General features: G+C 42.2%; 1 protein-coding gene across 1 annotated transcript in view; it reads left to right on the forward strand.

Moving 5' to 3' along the window:
- The first annotated feature begins 14 nt into the window (after positions 1 to 14).
- The window catches only part of NUFIP1 (nuclear FMR1 interacting protein 1), a 29291-nt gene continuing 5605 nt past the window's right edge, over positions 15 to 23700 (forward strand). Inside the window, exons 1-9 of the mRNA XM_054062975.1 lie at positions 15 to 287; positions 1151 to 1239; positions 1941 to 2045; positions 2692 to 2754; positions 3087 to 3163; positions 11201 to 11293; positions 16992 to 17254; positions 20888 to 21016; positions 23037 to 23269. Coding sequence (XP_053918950.1) covers positions 128 to 287; positions 1151 to 1239; positions 1941 to 2045; positions 2692 to 2754; positions 3087 to 3163; positions 11201 to 11293; positions 16992 to 17254; positions 20888 to 21016; positions 23037 to 23269 — 1212 coding nt within the window. The 5' untranslated portion in view covers positions 15 to 127. The remainder of the gene's footprint in view (positions 288 to 1150; positions 1240 to 1940; positions 2046 to 2691; positions 2755 to 3086; positions 3164 to 11200; positions 11294 to 16991; positions 17255 to 20887; positions 21017 to 23036; positions 23270 to 23700) is intronic.

Raw genomic sequence — 23700 nt, forward strand, 5'->3', positions numbered from 1 at the left:
GGATGACGCATCGCAACGCGAGCCGTCCGGGGCCCGGAAGTGATGCTCTTTGTGGCGACCGCCGGCGCGGGCCCCACGCGGTGTTGGGAGCTGGTCGCAGCATCTGGTTGCGCCTGGGCGGCCAGACATGAACCCCTTCCCCTGGTTTCCGCCGCCCTTCTTCTGCCCGCCGCCTGCCTGGGAGCCCAGCTTCTGGCCCGGGCCCTTCCCGCCGCCCGAGAGCTGCGTGCCTCCCTCCGCCTGGTACCCACCTGCCTACGGGGAGCAGCCGCCGGGCCCGCGCGACGGTGAGGGGAGGGAGAGGTGACTTCTCAGTGCCATGGGCTCCTTCCGGTTTCTCTTCTACGAGAACCTTGGGGCCTTGCCTGTTTCCTTGTCCTTCCCAACGTGTGCTCCTCTGTCCGTGCTGGTTGTGCAGCTGATTTAAGAAGTGGTTACTGCTAGAAAGGGTAGAATATTTTGATTTAAGCTGAAGGCAGAGTTAAGTTTCATAGAAATAACTGTATTTTTTTGAAAGTAGACAGAATGTCCCTCTGATAGCATGCTTTTTTAAGCATGTTTTTTCAAGAAATGTATTTCTAGACACCGTTCTTTGGAGGTGATAACGTCTTGTGTGCAGTATGATCTGTGCTGTACAAATGTCTCCTTTTTCTGTAATCACCTCTGTTTGCAGTCTTTCCCTATCTCAAATGCAAGGCCATGCAGAGTTGGCTCTGCAGCTCCAGATTGGTAAGAGATTTGACTGTTGAGAGTTTCACAATAACATTAAAATTAATCCTTGGAAAGTAATAGAACATGTGTAGGATTTCTGGGAAAGTTGTACATATGCATGTAAGTGAGAAATATATTCTCTCCCCAGCTCAAGGATGCTTGCTTTTTAAAACTCCAAAACAAGTCTTAGAGGGTTTGTTTGCTGGCATTTTTGGTATCACTCCCAAGGATTCTTTTACATCCCTCCACAGTGAGGACCCTGAGGCTGCCTCCCCTTTCCTCCCAGCATGTGCCTCCTGACCATGCTGGTTGTGCGTCCCTGGTTTGTCTTTCCCCAAACTCTTCATTCCACAATGTGGCCACTGAGGTGGCAGGGGTGTGGTTTTGTAGGCTGGATGTGTAACTGGCTCTCCTTTATTTTCTTTTTTTCCCTTTGAAGGTGGAAATGGCAGTTTCTCCCAGAACTGGCAAGGCAAGCAAGTACCTGGGTTTAGTAAACGTTTTCAAGACCAAAACAAAAAGCCAAAGGTATGAACTGAGGTCCTAAGCATGAAAAAGATGTAGGCCTGTTGGTATAGGTCCAGAGGAGGGATACAAAACTGGTCAGAGGACTGGAACACCTCTCTACAGAGAAAGACTGAGATAGTTGGGGCTGTTCAACCTGGAGAAGGCCACAGGGAGAACTTATTGTAGCCTTTCATTACTTAAAAGTGGCCTACAGGAAAGATGGGGACAAACTTTTTAGTAGGATCTGTAGTGATAGGACAAGGAGCAATGATTTTAAAATTGAAAGAGCATTGAAAGAGGTTAGCTTTAGATGGAACATAAGGAAGAAATTATTTGTGATGAAGGTGGTGAGGCATTGGTGCAGGTTATTAAGAAAAGTTGTGGATACTCCATCCTTGAAGGTTTTCAAGGCTGGGTTGGATGAGGCTATGAGCAACCTGATCCAGTTGGAAGGTCTCCGTGCCCATGGCAGGGGATTTGAAACTTAGATGATCTTTAAGGTCTCTTGCAACCCAACCTACAGGGCACTTTGTTTGGAAGATGGGTGATTTGAACTTCACTTTGATGTTATGTTGGCTTATCCTTGAGACTTCCGAAGCATGTTTTAATTCATGGCTCTATTAAAAAAAATTACTTATGAAAGTGTTTTGCATGTAATTGAAGATAAATATGTCTTATGATCTCGTAACTGCAATTGTGAGATGATTTCTTTTTTTTTGCAGACCAAAAAGAAAAAAGAGCCAGTTTTCTCTCATTATTGTGATACCTGTGACCGTGGCTTTAAAAACCAGGAGAAGTACGATGAACATATTTCACAACATAAACAGGTTGATGAGTTTGGCTTGTTTTATTTACACTTCGGTTTTTAACCTTGTGCCTGATAAGTAGTTAACTGTTGTCACTCTTTGAATGGAAGACTTAGCAAAGAGATTCCAGGCTTACAGCAAGTGTTAGTAGGGGATTTTTTTTTCTGAATGCTCTTTACAGGGGAGGTCTCGGTTATGTTTTCAGTTTTATTGCTGAAATCATTTTAATTTCTTTCTTGTGAAGCATTGCTAAGTCACCCCAGTGGTAGGAATTAATTCATTGACATTATTATAGTGTGTACAGTTGTTGTATGGGGAGGGTTTATGTGGAAAATGTATTTTAAAAATCCACTCCTTTCTTGCAAAGTATCAAAATTTGAAATGGGTGAGTTTTGCAAATCTGTATTGTAGGTTAGCTTCACGTTAGCTCTGGTTATCAGATATATTGCCTTCACTGGTTGTTCGAAGTCAGATGAAATTTAGAAATACATTATTCCTTTTTACTGTTTTTTACAATCGTGTGTTTTGAAACAGGGTAACTTAGAAGTTCTGTATAACTGACTGTATGCGTATCTAGCACTGAGTTTGTTTGAAATGTGCTCAAATGCTTGTTTATAATTTGTTTGCTTAACTTGGTATATCTTAAGTTCACCCCCTTATCTTTCAGTGCACAGAAGAAGGTTGCAGTTTCAGCGCACATGAGAAGATAGTTCAAATACACTGGCAGAACGTAGGTATTCCCTGAGCTCAGATGAGTGCATGCAATCTTTACTGTAGTCCCTTTTCTCATCCTTCAGAGGCTTGCTTTCTTCCTTCTGCAAGAAAAACGTATCACCTCTGAGTAGAATCTGTTGTAAGATGATGTTGTGGATGAATGTGTGTGTGGGTTTTTTTAACAGGTTAATTTTGTAATTGCTGTGTGCAGTCTCACCACTTTTGGAAATGAAAACAGTGTTGTGATGCTACTATAGCTGGCAAAACGATGCTTCCCCCTAAATCTCTTTCTTGTGGTTTTTTTTTTTTCTTCCCCTTTTAAACACCTATGAAATACTTTTTCCTTAGGCACATGCACCTGGTGCTAAAAGAATAAGATTAGAGAGTCCAGAAGAGATCGCTAGATGGAGAGAAGAAAGAAGAAAGTGAGTAAGACTCATGACCTATGGATTTTAATTCATTTTCCCTGTGTGACCATCAGGTGACAGCTAAAAAGCTATAGAAGAATGTGCTTTCTGCTGCTCTTCCTTTACTCTTCCCTCTGCAGAGTTTCTATGATATTGGTCTATGTCAGAACACCCGAGTGAGGTGGCTGTGGGCTGCAGAGATATAATTATTTGGGTGATTATAATAGAACACAAGGTACCAACTTAGAAGGAGGTAGCTTTCCCAGATGTTTTATTTGGTACCCAGGTTAGGTGAACGACTCATTCCTTTTAGCCTGTTCAGCGTGACATTTTAGATCAGAAATGTGTGTGTCTTTGCTTGATGGGTTTTTTAATACCTAAGGAATCTGGGACTCTTATACTGATAGTAATTGTAATGTCAAATTTCCACGGTAGGTTTTACTGGCTAGACCCCAGCAGGGAGTTCTCCTAATTTTTAAGAACTTTCTGTATTGGTTGACATTTTCCTACTGAAAGAGAACAGAATCTATGTGTGGTCCTGTCTCAGGTAGTCTGACTTGCATTGCACTTAGGATGTGAGATAGAGTTCGTGTTTAAGTAGTAGTTCTCATTCTGCTTCAACTTTTTGCCTTTTACTGTGAATCGTAGGATCATGTAATAGTTTGGGTTGGAAGGGACCTTAAAGATCATCTAGTTCCAACGCCCCTGCCACAGGCAGGGACACCTCCCACCAGACCAGGCTGCCCAAGGCCCCATCCAACCTGACCTTGAACACCTCCAGGGATAGGGCAGCCACAACTTCCCTGGGCAACCTGTGCCAGTGCCTGACCACTCTCATGATGAAGAAATTCTTCCTTATGTCTGGTCTAAATTGTGATTGAAGTGTTTAAAAATTCACATTGGACTTTATGAATCTTATCCCACTGATGTTTGGGGGTTTTTTTCTGCCTAAGCTGAGCAGACTAAAATCTACCATTTTCCAGCAGGTGACAAATGCTGTAGACTTTACTCACTTCTGTTCCAGGCTTGGAAAACAACTCTTGTGAGTGGACAGTACCTGGGTTTTGTTGCCATGAGCAACAGTCCTTCGTACAGTGTGGGAAGTGATACAAGCTTAATTTCAAGATCACTGGTGATGAGGTTGGGCAGTATACTTTTTGCTGTATTGAGAAGGAAATTTTTTCCCCATGTAATGGGAAGGAAAAAAATGCCTACAAGTTTAATGTTCTTTTGGACATGCTTTCAGCAATTTTCTATTTTGGGATGTGTTTGGAAGAGTTCCTGATGTATCATCAAGATCATCGCAGTAGCTGGTGCTAAGGTTTAGATGTTGAAATCGTATTTGAGGTGTGTATGTCACTGCATGTTCTCCAGCGTACTAGAACATTTGGGAAGCAGGAATTGTACATACAATCATGTTCAGGTGCTGTTTGCCTGGGGAGTAGGTGCTGTGAGTAAAAGCTACCTTTTAACTGCAGTTATTTGCGAGGATGAGACTCTGAGATAATTTTTGTTGAGTTTCTAGGGGATCTCATGGTACATGCTGTTGAGTTTTTTACAGATGCATGCAATTTGGCTGTGGTACAATATTACTGAAAGCCTTTGTTCACTGCGGCACAGTGAAATAACTGTCAATAAAGTCTTGTAGTCGTGACCACAAACCAAAAAAAGGCACTATGGGATTAGGACCTTCTAAGCCAAGGCCACTAGATGGAGTAGTGCTGTGGCTTATTTTAGTACTTCAGCCCTTCTGTAGGTGTCTTGTTTAGCTGTAATGGATGGGTGTAGAATTACTACCTGGGTGGCTTTTGTGACTCTGTACAGCAAGGAAGCTGTACTAACATCCTTCTTTTTTTAATTAAATAATTAAAAAAAAAAAAACCCCAAGCAGCTGAATGTGTTGTGAACCATTAATTGGTTCCCACCAAAGCATCAGTTTAGTACTGAAGGTCTGTTATTGACTCATTGCATTGTACAGGAAAAAAAAGGACACCAGAGGGAGTCTGAGCTATTAGGCAGCTTTTGTTTATGGTGACAGGGAAAAACCTTTTTCTTTCTAGAAGCTCCAGTCAGAGCTAAGAATGAATCTTTTTAGGTCATTAGTAGTTTGTTTCTAATTAGGTAGCAGTGATTTAAAACTTGTTTCCATGCTACATCCCTAACATTACTGTCTTGTTCTTTCTGCTGTTATGAATAATTACTTAGAGTTGCGATTTTTCTTCTTAATTAGCTGCTATGGTGCTCATTTGTGTATCCTACTAAACATCTATTAGAAAGAGCCTGTGTCTAATGTGCAGCTGATAAGCAATGAGTATCTCTGGATGAAATATGCTGGGTCAGAATGCTGTTTTCCTGTCTTGGATTCTGTACAATACCCTGTTAATTGCTGCAGCCTTCACATCTCTGCTTACCTAAAAGGCTTTTTAATGGTTTGTGGCCTGTTGAATATGCTGAGCCAGGCAATCTAATTAAGCAGACAGCAATAGAGATGAAGTCTCATGGTATCTCAGGGTTTCCCTGTGTTTTGCAGACAGATGGTTGTGAAATCTGACATCAGCTTTGGTGACTACAATTACTTTTCATGTTTTGATTTGTCCTGTTCCTTCCAAGTGTTGAGAAATGTGCTGGTTTCAGCATATTTTTTCTTAAATAGTAGCTTAAATGGAATTATGTGCAATGCATTTCCTTAATGTGTCAGAATGAGGTATTGCTGTCTTCACTTCTTCAAAAGTGAGATCTGGGTCCTGCTAGCCCATCTGTTTCTAACCACCTCTACTTCAGCAAAGGTTATTAGAAAGAATGTGGCAAGGCTGCCCTGGTGTCAAACGGAGTCACTAAACTTGCTTTTGCTTAGGTCCTAATGTAATGATGGAGGATTTTCTTGATCTTGAGTTTTGCTTGTGGATTCTCCCTCCTTCCCTGCTTTCTTTAATCTCTTGGGCTTTTTGTGTTCAGTTGAAGGTTGACTGCTGTATTTCCTTCCAATACATCTCATAGGCTGAGCATGCACTTAATGAAGGACGCTATCATCAACCACAGCACTTTTAATTAATTTGTGGTTCTGTAGTTGAGTAATAGTAAGCCTAGAGTTTCTTGGAATCCTCTCTGGTGTTGCATTCATAGTCATTAAATATGTAATAAGGAAAATAATTTCTTAGCACCTAGTAAAAGACGAAGCAAAGTAGAAGGAATGTGTTGGTAGATCAAGGTAAATACAGATACAATAGAGTTTACTTTGAACTGCGGGGATGGATTAGCAATGCAAGTGCCTCAGCTGACCTATGGTAAAATCGCAGTAGAGATGCAATGCTTGATAAAATGCCTGAGTGTCTTGAACCAAGATTTTATTAGCTCTCTGTTGGGCCATCTTTTTTCCCTTTGGGCTGTCTCTGTCCCCTTTGGTGTTGGTTGTGCATGTGCAATCAAGACCAGCTCAAGAAATTATTGAGGCAATTTGATCTCAGCGCTGTTCTCTAAAGACAATTAACTTTTATAGCTCTCAACTCAGAAATTCATTGTGTAAACTGCTACAGAAACAGGTCTTTTCCGTTAGATATTGGCAAAGCTCTGTTTTTCCACTGCTTGCTGAGAGCTGGTTTACTCTGATGTTTGTGAGTGAGCTAGTGTATGCTAGCTTATAAAACTTGTATGACTCCAGCCAGTGCACTCATTTATTGGGGGGGAAAAAAAAAAATCTATTCCTTAAGGTATACATTAGCAGTGATCATGGTCAGCATCACAATTCCCCATCTTTGGAAGCTTAGGATATCCTTTACCTGCATGTCACTTCGTTAGTGTCTATGTAATAAACTCCGTATAGCATGAAAACCAGTTTTCTGGAGTTATCGTGACAGTTTATACTGAAAAGCTTCCAGTTTGGATTTTAGAAATGTCTGTGGTAGCAAACTGCAGCTGCTATGAAGTAGGGCTGCCTTTTCAGGCAGTGCTGGCTCCTGCATGAAATCTACTGGTTCAGACCTTCACATCCTGATTTAACTCCTCCTTTTACAATAAGTTGCTTAGGTTTGCAAAGCTTTTATAGTGACTGATGAAGCTGTCTGTATTCAAGCTCTGAAAAGTTATTTGCAGGAACTAAGTGCTGGGCTCCTGCTTCTGCTTCAGTGGTGTTGGTAGGTGGCATTTTAAGAACCTCATTTTCCTATGGGAGGGGGTGCCTTCTGGAAGGATTCAAACCCAAGGCAGCTCATTGGATTTTAACATGTGACCTTTTATGTGGAGAGATTCAGTATTGGCTCTTCCTTCTGTGTCATGACACCTCTGTTCGGGTGCAGTCATCCTAAATTTAGCCTTCCTGAATAAGAATTTTCTCTATTAAAAAAGTATTAAATTCTTCTCGATTTTTGAGCTTTAGTACTTTGTGGCTGTCTGTAGTCAAAGAAATTGGCAAAGTGTGCCATCAAATTGTACCTCCAGACAATAGTGTTTCCATTGTAGGCATCTGACTCCATCTGAGTCTTGTTGGATTTTGCTGCCTCCATGGGCAGGTCTAGCTGATGCTGGGAGGTGTATGGAACAGACCTCTTTGTGCTGGGGCTGTGACACCTGAGGAGTTGTGGAGTTGCATTGAGGCTGATACATAGGAGCGAGCACACGACTTTGGTTACCCCGGCTTTCCACCTTTTTGGTCCACTTGCTTCTTGCAGGGACAACTGGTGTTGCCTTGGCTTAACCCACCCACAGCAGAGCACCTAGGCAGCAGTGAATGGATTCTGCCTTACAGCAAGGCTGCTGGCCTGCGGGCTTGAATGTCTAAAGCTTACTGCCCACCAAGTTCTTAGGTGGAAAAATAGACTAGTAGGTGCTCATTTGCTCACTCTGAATGAAGCATTTCATGTGTGCTGTCAAAATAGGGATGTTTTCTGCACAAGGTAAGGGCAGTGAGTAAAATGGTATTTAACAGTTGAGGAGAGCTGCATAAAATAAACACAGCCACTGCAGGTGCCTTTAGATGTGCTTTTGCAGGCATATTTGGGCTTAGGACTTGAGCTCTCTTTAGCTGTTGGTTACTGCCTGTGACAACTGTAAGGGTGTTTTAGGAGGAATCCATCTGCCTTGGCAATGAATCGAACTGAAAGCATTCATAGAGTCTGTTATGGTGGCTCGGTGGAGGGACTGGTGACTCTTAGGAATGAAGAACCGGGTGATCAGGAGAACCGGGTGATCAGGCCCAGTCAACATGGGTTTACAAAAGGCAGATCTTGCCAAACTAACCTGATCACCTTCTATGACAAAATCACTCAACTACTGGATGGGGGAAAGGCTGTGGATGTAGTCTTCTTGGACTTCAGTAAAGCCTTTGACACAGTTTCTCACAGCATTCTGCTTCAGAAACTGTCAGCCTCTGGCCTGGACAGGCGCACACTCTCCTGGGTTGAAAACTGGTTGGATGGCCGGGCCCAGAGAGTGGTGGTCAATGGAGTTAACTCCAGCTGGAGGCCAGTCACAAGTGGAGTTCCTCAGGGCTCAGTACTGGGTCCAGCTCTGTTCAATGTCTTTATCAATGACCTGGATGAAGGCATTGAGTGCACCCTCAGCAAGTTTGCAGATGACACTAAGCTGGGAGGAAGTGTCGACCTGCTGGAGGGTAGGGAGGCTCTGCAAAGGGATCTGAACAGGCTGGACTGCTGGGCCGAGACCAATGGGATGAGGTTTAACAAGACCAAATGCCGGGTCCTGCACTTGGGGCACAACAACCCTATGCAGCGCTACAGACTGGGGGAAGAATGGCTGGAGAGCTGCACAGAAGAGAAGGACCTGGGGGTGCTGGTTGACAGCCGACTGAACATGAGCCAGCAGTGTGCCCAGGTGGCCAAGAAGGCCAATGGCATCTTGGCTTGTATCAGAAATGGGGTCACCAGCAGGTCCAGGGAGGTTATTCTCCCTCTGTACTCGGCACTGGTGAGACCGCACCTCGAATACTGTGTTCAGTTCTGGGCCCCCCACCACAAGAAGGATGTTGAGGCTCTGGAGCGTGTCCAGAGAAGAGCAACAAAGCTGGTGAGGGGGCTGGAGAACAAGTCTTATGAGGAGCGGCTGAGAGAGCTGGGGTTGTTTAACCTGGAGAAGAGGAGGCTGAGGGGAGACCTTATTACTCTCTACAACTACCTGAAAGGAGGTTGTGGAGAGGAGGGAGCTGGCCTCTTCTCCCAAGTGACAGGGGACAGGACTAGAGGGAATGGCCGGAAGCTCCGTCAGGGGAGGTTCAGGTTGGATATCAGAAAAAAATTCTTCACAGTAAGAGTCATTGGCTACTGGAACAGGCTGCCCAGGGAGGTGGTCGAGTCGCCTTCCCTGGAGGCGTTTAAGGAACGGGTGGATGAAGTACTTAGGGACATGGTTTAGGGAGTGTTAGGAACGGTTGGACTCGATGATCCAATGGGTCCTTTCCAACCTTGTGATTCTGTGATTCTGTGATTCTGTGAAAATGGGAGGCAGTCACATCTCAAATCATGTTGTTGGAGCATGTCTGAATATGTCCTTAATTGGTGTAACTACAGGAGCACTTTGAAGACTCCTTTGTGCCAGGTTTAAGAGTCTTCCCTTATGTCTTCTAAATGAAACAAAAATTGCAAAGACAAGCTTGGGGCTCTTTTGAGTGAAATTGTTTTATTTTATAGCTCGCTCTCCTCCTGTGAGCCTTACTCATGTGAAGGAAAGCACCTTATCCTAAAACTCTGGAGAGGTGCCGAACGCAGGGGTCTCTGTCAGTGTGAAGCTCTGCAGATTAAATAATTCATTGTGTGCTGGGTGTGTTATAATATGGATAAGCAAATGCAGTGAGGGGAAGAACAGAGATAAAACTTCACATCCATGTTCTCGCTTAAGCTATATGGTGGATTTCCGGAAAAATCCAATGAAAATAGACGCTCACGGCTCATGTTCAAATCCTGTTAAAGGAGACAAGGTCTGTAGTGTGTTTAGGTGTGTCTTGTAGGAAATGCTTCTCATCTTTTTCCCTTGGTATGTGATTCAAGCTGTCTCGCATCAGTGTGAAGCTTAGCATTGGTGTTGTAAAACAGGGAAGATGCATGTGATAAGATTAAATATTTAAAGAAAGATACGTTTCCTTTTTCGTAGCTGTATATAGTGAATAGCTGTTGTAAGTTTCTTGTTACTCCTTTTTAATAGACTTATGAAATATTTACACTATGTGTTTCTGCCCAGAAGCTGGTGAGGGTGCGTGTGTGTTTTCCTATTTACCACCTTTATCTCCAAGCCCTGGGATTTAGCTAACTGATGTTTACAGAGCAGCCAGCATTGCCATTTTTGGGCTTTGACGATAATTTGCAGCAGGTCTTGCATGTTGGAACCAGCGTGGCATTTGTCCGCAGGGGAGGATGGGGAGGGAGGGAATGGAAAGGAGGGCTGGTTTGGGAGATGATTATAACAGTAGCTTTGTTTTGATCTGCATGACTTAGCAATTTTTTCTTGGAAGCTGGAAGAAAAAAGGGACAGTAATTTTGGAGAAGCGGAGGTCAGTGTGCAAGCACAATACTGGATATCGATCGGGAGGAAACTTGTGTGCTTCTCCTGAACTGTCACTTAATCTGAATCTTGTGCACCCAGAAGCTGTTCTTACAACCCTTTTTTCATTTTTTTCCTCGATGCTACAAGACCTCAGCATTTGGTTTGCTTAAGGCATGTTGTGCCTTTTAAGATCATTCAAGCGCTTCAGTTGAAGCATCATAAAAATAATATTGCAGGACTAGATCGTGCTCTTGTGTTGAGGCAGGGAGAGGGTCCGTAAGTGTTACTGAACTGTTTTGTCTACAGCTTATTTGATGATTTGGTAAATCCAGTTGTGCCAGTATGGTAAGTTTTTGAGTTTTGAGGTTTTTGGCATCTGAGTATGTAAGCATAAACGTGCTCAGATCTCTTTTCCTCACCAGTGATTATTGTCTGGAGGAAACAGTCTGTTAAGCTTGCATGAAACATTTTAACAATCTATGAGGGTTGCTGGTTTGATAAAGGGGGAATTGACAAAGTACTGTGAATCATTTAAGAGACAGTGAATTTTTCTTTTTTTCATTCTAGAAACTTTCCTACACTGGCAAACATTGAAAGGAAGAAAGCGATGCAGATGCAGAAGGAAGAACGGGGAGAAGTGCTGACTACCCAGCAGTTTGGGTAAGTATTTTGAAACAGGCATACTACTTTCCTCCGAATAAGTTCAGAAGTACCTGTGCTTACTGTGGTCCCCCAGCACTTGCTGCTTCCGCAGTACACACAATCTAGCTGCCCTATAAGAGAGTTGACAAACTGCAGATATAATGTTCTTTTGCTTACAGTGCTTCATAGTCCAATTAAATTAAGGAATATTTGTTATAGAATTCTGATGTTCTTGCTGAATTCTTCACTGGTATGTTTGAGAGAACTGCATTCTAATGACCATTCATTAGATCAGTGTAACCTTGGTCTCCGAAAAAGAAATAATGGGAGCGGAAGTCACACAACATAATAAATCCACATGGTCTAATCCTTTCACGTCTGAAAATGGCCAAGAGACTTTGAGCAGATTTGGCTTTTTACTCTCTCCTTTCAGATGATAGATCAATAACCAAGTGTAGAGGGGAGGAAAATTGAACTTAAGCTGTGAAAATAAGTAGTGCTACTTTTTTCTTCTACCCTCCATTATCTTTATCTGCTAACTTTGTTCTGAGCCTAATACTCTTCTTGGGTATTCATCTGTTCACCCCTTTATAGTGTGAATTACTTTTCAGTATGGTTTTTGTACTTTTCCCTTCAGTGTCAGTGTTATGTGGAACCAGCCAGCTTCATTAGCTTTACTTCAGGACCTGCAGGAAGACTTTTTAAAAAAATGCTATGACAATCTACGCTCTTAGAACGTCACTTGTTTCAACTAGAATGATAGAGATGAAAGGCAGCAGCAGACTCACTTGTAAGAGGCTCTTGCTAAGTTCCATTTGCTGTTGCATGGAAGTGAAGCTGGAGCTTGCCTACTTTGTTTTCCTTTGGTGTTATCCCCTTAAAAAAAAAAAAAAGTGGCTGAACCAGTGCAGAATAGGGTTCATGACAGTCTAGTGTACTTTGTTAAATGCTGACAGTGCAAATCACCTTGCTGCAACGTGTGTTTCAAAGGCCCAACACTTGCCCACCCCTTCCTCCCAGTTGTCTTTTGTGACTTTGGAAAGAAAGGGTTGTAAAACACTGAAGTAAGACTTCCTTCAAAGGATATAAAGTTGCAGAAGTGCTTTGGACCCAATGAACCAAATAATAGGTATTGAGACTAAAGCCACAAACGTATGTTACATTGTGTTTGGAGATTCTTAAGAGCAAAGATGAGTTTTGCCTGTCACCATAACAAACTACAGGTTTATTTAGTAACTTTTGGGGCTGTGAGTCAGATGCATTATGTAGTCTTAAATGTCTGTCAGCGATTCCATACTATTACATTTCTTAGCAACTATATCTGGCAAATTGTTTGGAAAAAAGCCCTCGAAATTATAGGTTGTTTGCTTTCACTTAGTGACCTTTAACTCTGGTTGATTTTTAGAAATCTCTTCTTTTTTCTTCTCCCTTTACTTGGCTGCTAACACCGTAGACTTGATGAACTGTCCAAAAAGCTGTCATTTCTGCTTTGTATATCAACAGTAAGGACTCTGGAATTAGGGCTTATCTGGCAAATGTGTGAGGCAAAAATAGAATGCAGCTTGTTCTCTGCAAGCTGTACTATTAAAACAAATAGTACAAATCTAAGTTAGATTTAGAAAGGACTGGATACTTAACACTTCTACGGTGCTTTCCATTTGTGGTTCTCTGAAGTGCTCTACAACTGCTATTTCTCAGCATCCCCATGTGTGAGATTAGAGATGCAGAAGGACCACTTTGATAGCCTGTGTGGCATCTTGCAATAGCTGATTAATAGCACATGGGTCTATCCCCTCTGAAAGGGAAGTAAAGAACAGTATATCTTTCATAAGGGGAATGCAGAAGCCAGGCTATTTATTGGGATGTGTTTGTGACCGTGGGGTTTCTTTCTGGTTGTTTGAGGCCTCAGGGAAATCAGAATGTTGATTTTAAGCCTTGGTCAAGGACGTCTCTAACTGAGCCTGTATTTATTCAGTATCTTCTAGGTTATGCAACAACGTCCTGACTTTAGAGCCCAGTTGTACCAATTCAGAAAGGCAGTTCTCTGTCCAGATATTGTTGAATTATGTGAGCTAATATTAGCCTCCTTTTGTGGGTGAGACTGATGCCCAGGAAGATGGTGGCTTGCTCCTTCTGCCACCAGAGCACTATGATGGCTGATGGTATTAGGGCTGAGCAATCAGTGCTAGATACAGTCATGAAATGGCTGGAGAATTAAATGAAAACTGATTTGTTGTGAGACAAAGGAATTTTGAATGCTGTAGCAGGCCCTGTTCTTCTCTAGAGAAGGAATTAATTAGGCTGGAAAGGTATGGATGAGACAAATGTTGGTAATGGGAATGTTTCTGTGCAAGCAAAAAAGTGGGTGGCTTGGAAGGGCTGTATGACAGAGGTCTAAAAAAACTGCATAGCTGGGAAGAGGTGAGTAGAATACAGTTATCATGGATCATCAGGCTGGAAAAGACCTTTGAGATCATCAGCTCCAACTGTACCTGTCCACTACTAAATCATATTCTTAAGCACCTCCTCTACCTGCCTTTTAAACATCTCCAGGGATGGAAACTCAACCACCTCCTTGGGCACTGTTGCTAGTAACTTGAGAAGGTTGGTGGTACCAAATGACCATTTTGGACATCAGAATGAAGACAAACTAAAATAAGTCCTTTTCCACAAACAAAAAATCCACCTTACTACAAGTTTTCGGGGGTGCCAGACACTCGCACGTCATCCCACAGCATGAAATGCAAAACCATCAGTGTCCTGGGAACACCTCTAGTCAGACAGGTTCTTCCGAATCGTATGCCACAGAAAAGTAGGTGAGGAGAAAGGTGATCGCTCACCCTGCTTTTATGCTCTTTTTTTCCCTTTCCTCATATGTTCACTGTCTGCTGATAGTGACAAGGTACCAGGTTAGAAATACGCCTGTGAGACTGCTTGGAGATGCACAACTCTAGACTTGGGGAGAGGTTTCAGGAAGCACCTCTTGCCCAAGTATGGTATTACAGGGTTTACTAGGGATAAGGGAACCTCTGCCATGCTGTAGGTGAGTCTGGGAGAGAGAGTACTTGACCTAAAGGAATGGGGATCATTCAGGATGGTAGATCTTGTATGACTTTTCTGGTTGTAAAGTACTGCTGATGAGTTTTAGTCTTGTTTTGTTGAATTGAGTTTCTTTTGCTTGAAAGTAAGTATTTTTGGGACACTTAGGTTGCCCTTTCTGCATTTGCTTTTCTGTGTAGGTCACACCTATTCTTGTATCTATAGGCTTTGATGAGAGCTTGTTAAGCTCTCCAGGTACCTTCCTATAAACATGTTTTGTGCTTGTAGTATAACCTGGAAGATCCTAGTGTTATAGTATAATAGTATAGTTAGGGTTGTAAGGGACCTTAAAGATCATCTAATTCCAACCCCCCTGCCATAGGCAGGGGCACCTCCCACTGGATCAGACTGCCCAAGTCCCCATCCAGCCTGGCCTTGAACACCTCCAGGGATGGGGCATCCACAACCTCCCTGCGCAACCTGTTCCAGTGTCTCACCACTCTCGTAGTGAAGAAATTCTTACTCGTGTCTAGTCTTAATCTGCCCTTCTCCAGTTTATACCTGTTCCCCCTGGTCCTATCCCCACAAGCCTTTACGAATAGCCCATCTCCAGCTTTCCTGTAGGCCCTCTTAGGGTACTGGAAGGTTGCAGTAAGATCTCCTCTGAGCCTTCTCTCTTCCAGGCTGAACAAGCCCAACTCTCTCAACCTGTAGGGAAGGTGCTCCAGCCCTCCGATCATCTTTGTAGCCTTCCTCTGGACCTGTTCCAACAGCTCCATATCCTTCTTCCATTGAGGATTCCAGAACTGGACACAGGATTCCAGATGAGGTCTGACAAGAGAGGAATAGAGGGGCAGAATCACTTACCTCGACCTGCTGGCCACACTTCTTTTCATGCAGCCCAGGATATGGTTGGCCTTCTGGGCTGTGAGCACACAGTGCTGGCTCATGTTGGGCTTCTCATCAACCAGCACTTCTCCAGCCTGTCCAGGTCCCTCTGGATGACATTCTGTCCTTCTGGTGTGGCAGCTACATCACTCAGCTTGGTGTCATCTGCAAACTTGCTGAGGGTGCACTCAATCTCGCTGTCAATATCATTGATAAAGATATTAAACAGCACCAGTCGCAGGACGGACCCCTGAGGGACATCACTTGTCACAGATCTCCATCTAGACTTTGAGCCATTGACCACTACTCTCTGAATACGACCGTCCAACCAGTTTCTTATCCACCTATCAAATCCATATTTCTCCAATTTAGAGAGAAGGATGCTGTGTGGGACTGTGTCAAAGGCTTTACAGAAGTCTAGGTAGATCACATACATTGGTTTACCCATGTCCACTGCTGCAGTTACCCCATCATATAAAGCCACCAAGTTGGTCATACAGGATTTGCCCCTGGTGAAACGATGCTGGCTGCCATTAATCACCTCCCTGCCCTCTATGTCCTTTAGCATAGCTTCTAGGAGGATCTGTTCCATGATCTTCCCAGGAACAGACACAGATTATGGAACCATGGAAGATAAGAGGAATCAGCATGCTGGCCCCATATTTTAGGACTTGTAATTTTGTTTCAGATTTTAAAAAATCCATTTCCCTAATAGATATTTCTTTTATTATTGCTTTTCTATCAGAGTGGAAAAAGATGAGTGGCATGTTAGTTAGAGGCAGGCATAGGCAGAAATTATGACTAGTGGTGTCGGATAGCTGAATGGATTTTGTGCAGGAAGATCCTTCTCTGCACTGTAACTGGAAAAAGGAGATTTCAGCAATGGAAGCATGCCTCTGGTAAGTGCTTCCCTTTTAATTCCATGTTCCCTCTGTTTTCAATGACTTCGTAGGATCATAGAAGCATAGAATGGTTTGAGTTGTAAAGGACCTTAAAGATCTTCTAATTCCAACTCCCCCTGCCGCGGGCAGGGGCACCTCCCACTGGATCAGGCTGTCCAAGGCCCCATCCAGCCTGGCCTTGAACACCTCCAGGGATGGGGCATCCACAGCTTCCTTGGGCAACCTGTGCCAGTGCCTCACCACTCTCGTAGTGAAGAAATTCCTCCATATGTCTAGTCTACATCTTCCCCTCTTCAATTTATACCCATTGCCCCTAGTCCTGTCACTGCAAGTCTCTGTAAAAAGCCTCTCCTCAGCTTTCTTGTAGCCCCCTTCAGGTACTGGAAAGTCGCTGTAACGTCTCCTTGGAGCCTTCTCTTCTCCAGGCTGAACCACCCCAACTCTCTCAGCCTGTCCTCATATGGGAGGTGCTCCAGCTCTCTGATCATCCTTGTAGCCCTCCTGTGGACCCCTTCCAACAGTTCCATATCCTTTTTATGTTGAGGATTTAATTGCTTAAGTAAAGAAAATACTTGTTGACTTTGTAATGTGAAAGAAAAACACAATGTCCTCGCGTTGTAGATAATCAAGGAACTTGCTTAGCCCATCTACTCGTTGCGTTTTTAAAAGATAGGAATTTGAAGGAACTTTGTCACGTTGTCCTGCCACTGAGATGAGCTGTCACTGCCTATCTGGTCTGTCACCACATGTTAGCTGAGCTGGATTTAAGTTCTCACATCATGCTGCGTTGTTGAACCTTAAATGTCAGCCTGAACCATTTGGTTATGTGAATTCATTTTATTCTCATAGCTGGTCATTTATATGATCTTTGTCTTTCTGTTCTCCAGAAAAATGAAGGGGATGTGGAAACCTCCAGAAAATGAAGAGAAGCTTGGGCAGCAAGGAAGACAGAGGAGAAGGCAAAGGCGCCCATTCTGGAAGAAATTTAGGAAAAATGGTGGCAATCATAATGTACATGGAACTCGAAATGAAGCCAATGGACCAGAAAACACCACGTGTGAAAAGGAAGATGAAAACCAGCATGCTATGGCAGCTCAGCCATACACGGAGGACATGGACCCTCTCAGTCTTCTGGCAAACAGTGATGCTGGTAAGATGAAGGAACGTGGAGAACTTTTTAAGTAGGACTGCTCAAGTGCTTAGTGAACTTTACATAACCTGAGGATAGCTGGGAATTTCCAGAAACGTGCAAACTCTGGATTGGAAGAGGGTTAACTGTGCATGCTTAAAATGGGAAACCTTTCTCTTAGTAGAAAATTGATGTAAGGCTCTACAGTATTCTTGAAGAAGAACAGTGAGGAGCTTGTTGTCATACTTCTCGTTGCTAACAAAGAAGCCCAGGATTGCTGTATTGTGGCTAGAATAGTTCCAGGGACAACAGGGTCATAAGTTTGAAGGTAATGCAACATCCCGGTGCCTAAAACTGTGGCACTTGGGACTTCCTTTTAAATGGGAATTTCAGCAGACAGATATCGTGGTGCAGAACATGGTCTTCTAAGAAAATTGCCAGTGTGATTGTTATGAAAGAGTGAGTCAGAGCTTTATCTAAAGGAATGGGGTAAATCTTGTATTTTGGGGAGCTTCTGCCCTATTAGGCTTGGTCTCTTGTGGAGGAAACTTGTCTTGGTAGTCTGGAGGTCTTTGAGACAGTACACCTGGCTGAATTCACGTCCACATGTGCTGGTAGGAGGAGCTAAAACTAGTAAACTTGGCTGAGATATAGTTTGAAAAGAAGCTGAAATACAAAGTCGCTGAAGAGGAAGAAAAATTCTGGTTTGGAAAGGCTGACGCAAGAACATTTAAGGTACTACCAGCATTAAGCACTTCTACAATTTGCTTGCAAGCCAAGTTGATTGTATTATAAACACAGAGGGGAAAAATCTAGTAGACTACTTTTATGTCTTTCTAATTTTTCTTTGATAATAAGGAAGCATTAAATTTTATTGTGTATCATCAAAAAATGCTTAATTTGAAGGGGAGAAGATGGTAGGGGATGGGATGTAGGTACGTTTTGGATTTAAAAAATAACCATGCTTATTTATCATAGCTTTGTATGTTTTAAAATACATTACTAGCTTTAAATTGATATTTAGGTAACAAACTGAAGAGGGTTTCTGGGCTCTTAATGGAGTACCTCAATTCTGTCTTTGTTTTAGCAAGCAATTTACCACAGTGATCTTATTTTACCTGTAATCTCCTGATGAAGAATGCTATTTTGTCCAGCATAGTTAGCTGGGAGAGGTGGCAAAGGCAAAGTGGTTCAGGCCATAGGAAAGTGATGCTGTAGTAACTTTAGGAAGTAGAGGAGAAGAAATACCATCTGAGTTGTCTTTAAGTTTCAGTGCTGAAACTTTTACTTGCTAGACAGGGTTTTGGAAGTTCTGCGGTAGTTTGTGTGCAGTATTACATGTTCTGACGTAAATACTGTACACTAGTCTAAAGGAAATGCACCAACTTAGGTTGCTGAACTAATGTATAAAAATGACAATCATTATAAACATAGAACAAGAATAAAGTACTTTGACAATCAAATTATTTTTAGAGACTATTAAATATCCCTTTGTGGTTTTGGGAATAACAGTACTTAGAATGTGAAAACAAATGGATTTCCTTGTACAAGTTAAGTATATTGCTTCAAATGTCAGCATTTCTTTTAATTCTGTTTTTTTGCTGCTTTATGTAATTTACTCCTGATACTCTCCATATGTGTATGTTCTCTGAAGCATTACTGCTTAGGATTTTTTGGAGAGCATGTCTTGTATCCACATGCTGGCAGCCATATAAACTCTCCAGATAGAACTATTTATAATATGCTCAGCAGTGATGCAGTACTCCTAGAATATGGCGTGTAAACTGACTTATACTTCGGCTATTTTTAGCAATAAGGCTAGAATGCATCCCCTGGAAGGATGTCTGATGCTGAGCTTTTCCTCTTGAAAACATAATCTTCAATTAGTGGGAACAAGAACTCGGCATTGCTGTGCAATTCATTTGTTTCACTCATCTCTGCGTGTTGGGAAAATTAAGGACGCTTAAATATGACTGTATTTCCTCACACCATCTGTGTTTTATTTAATGATAAAAAAGTCTAACTATACCGAAGTACATCTAGTAAATTCTGTTATAATAGGTAGAAAAGGAATGTGGTACTTGCTTATTACACATTATTGAAGTCAGTTGTGGCTTATTTATACTATTGAGAAATATAGTTGTAACAAATAATAACAAACACAATACAATTAATCAGATTTAAAAAAAAAAAATCATACAACTGAAGTCCATGATTTTACTGTATTAAGCACATTTTCTTGGAGTATTTAAACCTTTCCAGTGGCAGGAGCCCTTTCTCTAAAGGGAACATGTTTTCTGTGTTCACTTAAGTTCTGATTAGTGGCTAGTTCCTTCAAAGCTGAGAAATTGAATGGGAGACAAGAAAACAGAATTTTCCTCTTGATTTATAAGCAGGAACAAGGTAAAATGATGAGTCTGTTAGGTGTAAAACTTTGAGGGATCTACTGACCAGGGACAGTCATATTCAGTAATGCGTAACTCCAAATGTATTACACTCAAACAGAGAATGGACTGGTATATGTATTTTCCTGATTTACTAAAAAGCCAATTAAAAGTAATTCTTTAAAACTTAAAATAAAAAAAAGGCATCCAGCCACAGTATGCACTCAACACTGGATGAGAGAGAAAAAAGCAGCAATGAATCTAAATAACTTGAAGTAAATGCTATTTTTTTATAATTGCTTGAGTAAATGCAGGTGCTACATATTCTCCATTAGAAAAATGAACTGTTTTGCATGAATTTCCAATGTAATTGTAAATTGGCATGATTACTGAATCTGTGAGAATCAAGTTTTCTCAAATGGAGCTCAAGGTAAAAAGAGGCAAGTAAGTAGTTTAGATAAATACCTTTTTTAAATACCAATTTTTGTCTAAAAATTGTTTTACCAAACAGCATGAGCTCCAGGAAATTAAAAAGCCAATTGTCAATGATGTATTAGAAAATGATAGGAAAACATTTGTGATTTCAAAATAAAGATCTCTGAAGTGTTTATTTCAGTAGAATTTTCTTAAGAGGTCTGAGGCAGCTTTCCTGAGGGGCAAGCTTAGACATACCGGGATGGGAGAAGGAGCAGCTCTTATTCTTTGAGAATCAAGGCTACAAATAAGATGATTGGATTTACTGATTGCAATTTTATTCTCGCAATTTCCCTTGTGAAATTTTTTTACTATACAAAAATCTCTTTTCTCTTATATTATCACTTTGAGTCACTCCAATTCTCCTTCCTTTGCACCCTCAACCCCTTGACTGGCTTTTAGATCCTTATCCCACACCTTTGCCTCTGCTGGACCGAATCCAGCAAGACTTCGAAACATATTGTGAAATCCTCTCTCTCTCTCTTTACCTACACTTGATAATAAAACCTATAATTATGTTTTCTATATTAAGAAAGAACCAGAAAGCCCAAGCTCTTGTTCAGGAAACTTCTTGCTTCTGTACCTTTGCTGGCAGGACTGAACCAGAGGTGAGATGACTTTGCCACTGAGTGTCTGTAGAGGGTAGGGGAAATGTGCAATTTTTCTATCGGTCCACAGTGTTGAGCAGTCAATACTAACGACAGGCTTGCATAGTAGTGCGATAGGGATTTAGAAGCAAGGCTGATTGTTGCCGGAGTATTGGGAAAAATCCCTCTTGTATTTTCTCTCCCTGCAGAATCTGACAAGGATGAAGAAGCAGCCAAAGATGGGAAGCTGGGATTGGTTGTTGTTCCCAAGATGGTCACCTCCGCCTTGAGTTCATTGTCAGCCAATTATGGCAGCGCATCTGAGAGCGAGCCAGAAGGTGCGTAGGGGCACATCGTCTGCCCTTCTCCTTTCCCTTTCTACCCTGTGTCACTGCTAGCATGGATTGCAAGCAATGATTAAACTCGATCACAAATCACCCTTCAGGAAGGGTAGGGGGCTTCACCTCTCCTGTATTTGATCCTTTGCCATCTCCCATCCCATTGTTCACTCCTGTGTAAGTACGGTAGCCTGGTGGTAGCTCTTTACACCTGCATCTCCAGCTATTGAAAGCGGCAGGTTATAAAAGAATCCTGGAATTATTTGGGTTGGAACGAACCTTAAAGATAATCAAGTTCCAAGCCCCCTGCTATGGGCAGGGATACCTTCCACCAGATCAGGCTGCTCAAGGCCCCATCCAACCTGGCCTTGCACACTTCCAGGGAGGGAACATCCACAACTTCCCTGGGAAACATGTTCCTGTGCCTCACCACCCTCATCATGAGGAATTTCTTCCCAATGTCTAATCTAAATCTTCCCCCTTCCAATTTAAAGCCATTCCCCTTCATCCTATCACTACATGCCCTTCTCAGTCAGAACCTCTATAGTACTAACGCTGACTGAGAAAAATCTTTTGAGAGAAATTGAAGATGTTGCAAAGAAAATACAACATGTAAGTTGTACCTTACATTTAGCAAAGATGCTAAAGTAATGGCAGTTCATTGGCTGTATCTCCAAAACACTTGGCTATGGAAACACCTTTTGATTTCTGGCCTGTGTACTGGTGCTGTAATTCAGAGCTGTCTTATACCTGTTGATTTTTAGGCTTATACAAATAAAGAGAAGTGCTCGTTAAAGATTACGCAGGGGTTTTGCAGCCTGTGTGCAGTTCCTCTCCAGTTTGCGTTCAGTGACAGTTCATGCTAGTACTGGTGTAAGACACGCATAAAGACAGGCTGGGAGGAGTGAAAGAATATGCCATTATTCTGCTTCTTTTGTTTCCCCATTCCTCCTTCCTGCTAGCTTTGAGCACTAACTGCAGTTACTGGTGAGCCATCACTTGTTCCCTTTGTGATGATAGCTCCTGGTCTTGGAGAAGCACCTGAATGTAACACAGCATTTGTTTAGGTAGCTGGTGCATGGGGATGGCCTCTACTTGGTCTGTGCCACATATAATGCTTCCCTGCTCTCTGTCCCCAGCCCTGCAGTGTATTTTAGAAAGCCTTAAACAGAGTTTCCTGAAAGACTGGGTGGGATTTTTCCCTCTCTGTGCTTGCCTTTTCTGATCAGAGTGTCCTACGTTGAAGGGAAGGGCATAAAATGTTTTTAGTTAGGGTGTGTGTCATCAAATTTCCCAAGCCTTTTTTCCTCTAGTTAGGAAAAAAAAAAAAGCAGCCTGTCTTCAGTCTGTTTTCAAATCTTGTTTGGATAGTGCCAGGAAAAAGCTGTTATGCTCACCCTGTGAACTAATTTCCATGTCCTTAATGTTTTTTTCCATAGAAGGCTGCTGGGCATTGCAGTAGGACTTGAACTCTCTAGTACCTGGAGTTTGTGCTTCACTGAGTGTATGCGTCAGTGTATGGTAGAGAACTGCTACTGCTCCTTGTTTTTGTGGGTAATTACTATGCCTTACTTGCCCTAGGTGGCCTATCCAAAGCTACAGAGAGCATCTAGCAGTCAGGGAATTGAACTTGGGCATCCTCTGCCCTAACTGTATCATGATTTTCTCAGCAGCCAAATTTGCAGCAAGCTATGTTCTAAAGCAGAAGCAATGGTCTTTCTAAGCAATGACAAAGCAGAGGTTGAAAAACCTTGTTGAGCCCTTACTTCTTCTATTTTTCTTTTTGTACTGCAGAATTTAAATATCTTGTTTTCCTTTCTCTGAATGTTTAAAGATTACTCCTTGTATTATAAAAGAAACTTGAAAACCAAAACAAAGAAAACCCTCCCTTCCTCCAAATAATCCTTGAACACCTTCACATCAGGTTATGTGAGCAAAAATAGTACTAATGAACTGCTGGTGCATGGGGATATAAAGAGGATTTTGAGTTTGAAATCTAAGTGTGTTCTTTTTCTTTAAGAAATTCCTGTCAAGACTGCAACAAAAGCTGAGAAAACCCAGGCTGCACTTGGAAATACGCCTCAAACTACTTGTGTTCCTGAGACTCAAAACGCAAATCAAAAATGTCCAGAACATGCAGGCACAGCATTAAGAAGCTCGAATTCAAATGCACGTTCCCACAGAGGGCCTGATAACCGGGGCAAGAAAACATTACCTCTCCTTCCAAAGCGCCGTCCAACTCTGCTGGAAATGGTAAGACTCTTAGTGCTAAAATAATGCCTCCTGTACAAGAGTAGCACTATTTGGGAGCAGTTTTTTTTTTTTCCCTGTGGAAAGTTAGAGCAGTTTGTTAGCAAAGGTCCTGTCTTAAAAATAACCAAGTGAGTGTTTCATTTGAAGAAAGTGCAGATGCTTAAATAGACAAATAGAAGTACTCTGGTGGGTAATGGCTGACTTTGATTAGTCAGAGATGGCAACTTAATCGTTTGCCTAAAATGAGCTGCAGAAAGGACAAAACCTTTATTCCTCTCTCTTCCCTCCTTGTGGTAGCATCCAGTAGGTTTTGTTTGTGTGTGACCTCATCAGCCTTATTCTGAGCTGCCTCCTTTTGCTTCCAGTTGGTGTTCAGCTGCCTTCCTCTGATCAAGGAATGTATACTTTTTTCAGATGGAGCCAAAGAGATC

Source organism: Cuculus canorus, chromosome 1 (genome assembly GCF_017976375.1).
Source record: "Cuculus canorus isolate bCucCan1 chromosome 1, bCucCan1.pri, whole genome shotgun sequence".
Lineage (NCBI taxonomy): Eukaryota > Metazoa > Chordata > Aves > Cuculiformes > Cuculidae > Cuculus > Cuculus canorus.